This window comes from Macaca fascicularis, chromosome 6, assembly GCF_037993035.2.
Source record: "Macaca fascicularis isolate 582-1 chromosome 6, T2T-MFA8v1.1".
NCBI lineage: Eukaryota > Metazoa > Chordata > Mammalia > Primates > Cercopithecidae > Macaca > Macaca fascicularis.
The window spans coordinates 7,088,588-7,094,587 of NC_088380.1; the positions used below are offsets into that span (position 1 = coordinate 7,088,588).

Genomic DNA, 6,000 nt, shown 5'->3' on the forward strand with positions numbered 1-6,000 from the left:
TTGGACTTTTTTCATGTTTCAAATTAGGCATACTTTCTAAGGCTTTTTCTGTTAGAATGTACTGTCTGTTTCTAAAATTTAGATAAAATTAGAAATCTAAAGGAGAATTTTATAAATACTAAATTTTGTATCTACTTCCGATTATACATCACTGGAATATGTGTGGGTATAAAACCCAACATGTTAATTGACTTAAAACCATTTTCTGAAATGTGGGGTGTAATTTGAGCATAAAACTATGTAGGTATATGCAAAAGTATCTTGACTCATTACTTGGAGTTTTGCACTCTGCTCTGGGGAAGACATGCTCACAGGATCCACCCTGATTCTGGCAGAGCTTCTGGAATGCTGGCTCTGTAATGACCCACAGAGTTGATGAGCAGAGCCATGGCCCAGCCAGACACCATAACGTGTCTAATTACTGCATAAATGTAAAATTCTGAGGCAATCATTTACACTCTTAAAATGAATTATACCACAGATAAACTTGGTTGCCTTTTTATGGTCATCACACTGGCCCTGACGTCCTGGGCCATGTGTCACAAAGGTGTTTGTTTTAACCACCCACAAGCCTTGGGGCCCTTGAGAGCCCAGTGCGGCTGCTGAGCTCCAGAGCCACACTCTGCGGCTGCTTGTGTGGTTCGCGCGTGAAGTCTAGGGACGCTGAGGGTTTCTAGGTTGTTATCTAAGAAGACTCTTGTCCACAGTCGATCTCCAGAGGTGGTTGGGGTAAATGCATGGGATGCCAAGATGCAACGAGGTCAGTGTTGCAAGTCTGAGAAAAGGGGTTCTTGTTAGTGTGCTTCTGCTGCTGACAGTAATGGGTGATGCTGACGTAGAAGCAGCCCGGGACCTGGACAGCAGGCAAGGATGGATCTGCCGGCCGTCCCACGGCCCCTTGGGCCACCAGTCAGGCCAGTCTCGGTCTCTGACCCCGAGTTCAGTGTGTGAGTCGTGGATTCATCACGGGGGTGACAGTTGTTATTCTGACGATGCTAATGTTTTGAGTCGTTTGATCTTCAATGAGTTTTAAACTTTATGACTTGGATTACTGGGCATACTTTATATTCTAATTGCTGTTTCAGAATATGAGGTATTTCTAATTCAAAGCACAGTATTGTTAGGTTATAGTGAAACAAACTGCTTTATGGAGCCCACATGCAACTGTGCCATTTATGAGCTGCCCTGTGGCGGTGCTGAGCTTTAGAAGCCGGATGGTTTTCCTGTGATTGATTTGGTACCCATGGCCGTCTCTGTTGTTTTCTTCCTAGACCAGGTTTACTATACCTCCACCGACCCTAGGGGTTGCTCCTGTTCCTTGCAGACAAGCTGGTGTAGAAGGAACTGCGTCTTTGAAGGCCGTCCACCACATGTCTTCCCCGGCCATTCCCTCAGCGTCCCCCAACCCGCTCTCGAGCCCTCATCTGTATCATAAGGTATAGCTCTTTCCTGGTGCGTTCACCTGTTCAAGCTGCCATGTGAGAGGTGGTGCTGAATGTTTTCTCCTCCAAAGAGAATTCCAGAGAGATCATTTGAAAACGGAATTTGCTTTCTTGTCATTCAGCCTCATGTTTGCTTGTCTTTCCAAACAAAACTTTAAAAAGTTAAACTATTTTAAGATGTAAGATACAGTTTAATTGGTTGCCACAAACATCTCTTAATTCCTCTGTTGAACTGATTAGCATAAAACTAAAAGTTGAAATAAGGCTCAAAATGAAGACTTTTCTTTTCCCATTTATATAATTCATTTATATGCTAAATACCTCGGTTTCTAAGAAGCAAATGATAAAACCAAGAGCAGATCTTGCCATGATGTCCCATGTATGCTGCTGTCATTCCCACGTTGCCTGATCCCCACCTGGGGTAGGAGCAAGCATCAGGGTGGGCAGAGCTGTGTGCTGGGCCTCAGCAGGATCCTGGCATGCCTGCCCGTGTGGCTCCTCACAAGTGCAGCTGTGTGCACGGAAAAAACAGGTCACGTTAGGTTCCTATGTTCTTGAAGTACCTGAATGATTGGGAGAGCCATGACGAGGATCTTCCAGGTCAGCCTCTATCATGCGTGATGTTCCCTTGGGCTGTGCGGATGCTCGGTACTTTCATTGGTGTCCACACCTCTTACTCTACTCCACTCCTCCTTTGCTTGTCTAATCCTACTTTGCCAGAAAGTTTTATTCTTGAGGCTTGCGTCTTTGGCCCTGTGTTGTATGATGGTTGTTTTTAGGAGTTAAGTCATAGAACATTTCCTCTTGGATTTATGCATCCCCCATAGACACATTCAGGGTGAAAGAACAACTTCGCACAGCAGCTCCTTCGTTGCATTTTGGCTTTGCTTTCCCAGCCTCCTCCTGCTGTTTGTCCTGCTCTGAGACTTCCCTAAAGCCGGCGTGTGTTTCCTCTCAGTCTGCTTGGCCGGGACCTTGCAGTGCGGAGAATGTGCTTTGGGTGCAGCCCAAGCACAGGCTGCTGCATGCCGGGATCGACAGGCTGCTGAGGGCGAGAGTACCAGGCCCTGGCATGTGTGACTCGCTTGTTTCTAGAAGGTCACAGTTGGGGGAAGAACATGACCGGGACCTTCTTATTTCTTTTTTTTTGGGACAGAATCTCACTCCATCCCCCAGGCTGGAGTGCAGTGGTGTGATCTCAGCTCACTGCAACCTCCGCCTCCCGGGTTCAAGCAATTCTTGTGCCTCAGCCTCTCAAGTAGCTGGAATTATAGGTGTGTGCCGCCACACCCAGCCAATTTTTGTATTTTTAGTAGAGACGGGGTTTCACCATGTTGGTCAGGCTGGTCTCGAGCTCCTGACCTCAAGTGAGCTGCCTGCTTCAGCCTCCCAAAGTGCTGGAATTACAGGCGCAAGGCACTGGCACCTGGCCAGGGACCTTCTTATTTCTATGGATAAGTAGAACAAGTTAGAAGTGAGGTTCTGCTGAATTTGTGTGGTTTGATCCTGGTATATGGTTGTTGCCTTCAGTCAGTCACGGAATGGGAAGAATACTTTTCTGTCAAATGGAAGAGTTGGAAAGTCCCAGAGGGCAGGTGTCCATCCCTCCTCCCTACGTAACATCACGTCGGCGCTTAGTGTGGTCACTGCCGGAGGACGTGGGCATTGTGCCTGTTGTCTGGCTCCAACATTGCTGTCTCTCTCTTTCTCCAGCAGCACAACGGCATGAAACTGTCCATGAAGGGCTCTCATGGCCACACCCAAGGCGGCGGCTACAGCTCTGTGGGTAGCGGAGGTGTGCGGCCCCCTGTGGGCAACAGGGGACACCACCAGTATAACCGCACCGGATGGAGGAGGAAAAAACACACACACACGCGGGACAGTCTGCCCGTGAGCCTCAGCAGATAATGGCTCCTGGCTGCGTCGGCCTCCCCCACCCCTCCGCAGACTGCCCCGCGGCCTCGGCCACCGGCAGGGGAACCGAGACCAGCACCCCGCACGTCAGCCGGGCTCACGGCACGCCCGCCGCTGATCACTCTGCATGTTTCTTTGTGTGGTGGTCGCGTCCATCTTCAAGAACAGCTCGTTGTGCTCATCTGTGAAGCCTTATTAAACGTGGACGTTGTTTTCTGCCTTCCCAGGATTCTTCCTTCAGTGCTGAGGCAGGTCAGGCTCAGGAACTGCAGGGACGTGAACATGCGCTTGCGGTTTGCGGTAGCCGTGTCTGTTCCTTCGCGGTTTGCTATTTTCATTTCCTGTTTGTCAAAGCAGCAGAGGAGATCAAACCCCGTTCGTGTGTCTTTCCTCCATGGATAGGCTTGGGAGGTCATTGTTTTACTGCCCTCACATTTTGTTTGAAATTTCAGAACTGTTTTTCTATGTAAATATTGAAAACCTATGATTTGTGCAATAACTCAGATATTTTTTATTTAATTTCCTATTTTCACATAAGTTATATTTAAGGGAGGAGGGAATTTTTTTTAAACAAGCTTAGGTCCTTTCCCGAGCTGCATTTTCTAAGTTGGGTCATCGTGTCGGCTGGTTGTCTGACGAGCATCGTTACAAACACCATGATGAGGGGTTTGGGGTTTTATTTTGATTCTTTTCTTTTGGTCGGAGTGAGTGAAGGAGTCAGGTCGCCCTGACGGTTTTCCAGAGGGCTCGGCTCCAGAGCCACCTGACGGACTGCCCGTGGCCCTGCTGTCGGGCCCCAGGCCGTTGTCTTGCTCTGACCACAGAGTTTTAATGTTTTGGTTTTCAGTTCTTTTAAACTGGACAACAAATCCAGCATTTCAAGTGCCAGAAGTATAACTTTCTAAGGAGAGAAGGGTTGTCACATTATAAAATCTTTAGGAAAATGTGAACTGGAAAATGTTTCAGTCAGTTTTAGTGACATAGCCTGTGATGATGGGTCTGGTGACTATTATTGCGGACCGTGGTACCCAGTTTTAGGAATGTGGAGAAAGGAATTCTGTTGATTCCATTGAGGAATCTGTAGCGTATGCATTCGTTCTGTTAAGAGCAAATCTAGGAGAAGTGCTTCAGCTGCCCAGTGCGCCGTGGGGAGTGTTTTAATGGATCATGTCGCAGGAGAGCACAGCCCAGCGTTGGGGCCGGGACCGCTGGCGCCCGACGTCGGAAGCATACAGGTATACTATGCAAGTGTATTCTGCCACAACAACCACTGTCTTTGTTACCTTTTTTTGAACAAGAATATATCCATCCTGCCTAACCCTGAGTTTTTGGAGCACCACAGTTGTCCTGGGAGTTGGTTGCATCTTGTAGGCCATCTGACTTCCTGTTGTTAAAACAGGGGTCTGGTCTTGCTAAACACTACAGGTAGGTTGGTCTTTGAAGTCCACTAGTGGAGAATGTCGAGACAAGATACTTATTACCATGACATCTGATGGATGTGCAGCAGTGGGGAGTTCTAGATTGATCTCTGAATGTGATGGACGCCCAGCAAGGACAAGCTTTAAAATGTCTGCGGTCTGCCCTTTTGAAGCAGGACTGGCTCACTCTGTCATTGGGAGCTGTCGGCTGCGACTGCAGGTTCTCTAGGAGGCATTCCAGAATAGAGTAGCACACTGTGTCTGCAGTTCTCGATGACCGAAAGTTATCAAAAATATTTAAAATATTTAAATTGTGAACCTATTGATAAAGAATATTTATAAAAACTGATCTGTAGGCCTGTACTAATCTCTACGCATTAGCAATATTGACTGTAAACCCACATTAAGGAAACCACTACGGGGCCGGCAGTGAGTGTCCCGTGGGGTGTGCATTTTAAAGCTCGATTCATAGACACAGGTACCATGTTCCATTTCCGTCATGGTGAAGCAGATGAATTGGCCTGGCTACCACTGTGGTTGTGTGCTACAGGTTTGACAAAAGATATCATGTTTCGATTTTTTTGTGTGTGGACAACAATATGGAAGCTAAAATTGACATATTTTTATGTAAAGTTTTTCTATTCTTTGATTTTTAATAAACTTTGGAAACCAGTTTTGTGTTTGTGTTCAAGTGTATGCTTTCAAGGGTAAGAGCGGCTTCCACATTTTCAGTTTTGAATTTCTAAATTAGGGCAATACGTTAACCAGTTATTCTAAATAAGATTCAAAAGAAGGCAGATGATCCCAGTCCTATAAAGCAAGTTGCGGCAGGGAGATTATGTTGTCACTGGTCCATTAAAGTAGGAGGAGGTGAAAATACAAAAATTAGCCGGGCATGGTGACTCACTGAGTAGCTGTAATCCCAGCTACTCGGGAGGGTGAGGCATGAGAAATGCTTGAACCCGGGAGGCAGAGATTGCAGTCAATCGAGACCGTGCTACTGCACTCCAGCCTGGGCGACACAGTGAGACCCTTTCTCCAAAACAAAAAACAAAAAGTGGGTGGAGGTTCTAGGCTTTGCACAAGGCCTATATAACAGTAACAGAAACGTGCTCTCTGTCCTCACATTCTGATGCTAACAAATTCAGTAAAACTGTTTAAATGGTTCTTACATGCAGTTTCTGGCAAGCTGCTATGTGATATTGTGTACTTAGACTGCCCAGGGG

The 6,000-nt window shown here is 46.9% G+C and overlaps 1 protein-coding gene across 8 annotated transcripts in view; it reads left to right on the top strand.

Moving 5' to 3' along the window:
- TENT4A (terminal nucleotidyltransferase 4A) overlaps window positions 1–5,446 on the top strand; it is a 44,112-nt gene extending 38,666 nt beyond the window's left edge. For 4 of the 8 annotated variants that reach the window (XR_012413570.1, XM_073993127.1, XM_045393529.2 and 1 more), the window contains 2 exons: window positions 1,272–1,436; window positions 3,156–5,446. Coding sequence is in view for 7 of the 8 variants with exons in the window: in XM_073993127.1 (XP_073849228.1) it covers window positions 1,272–1,436; window positions 3,156–3,350 (360 nt within the window). In the remaining variant the exon portion in view is untranslated. The remainder of the gene's footprint in view (window positions 1–1,271; window positions 1,437–3,155) is intronic. The other 4 variants (XM_005556575.4, XM_073993129.1, XM_065546082.2 and 1 more) reach the window with 3 other exon arrangements.
- Window positions 5,447–6,000: the final 554 nt, after the last annotated feature.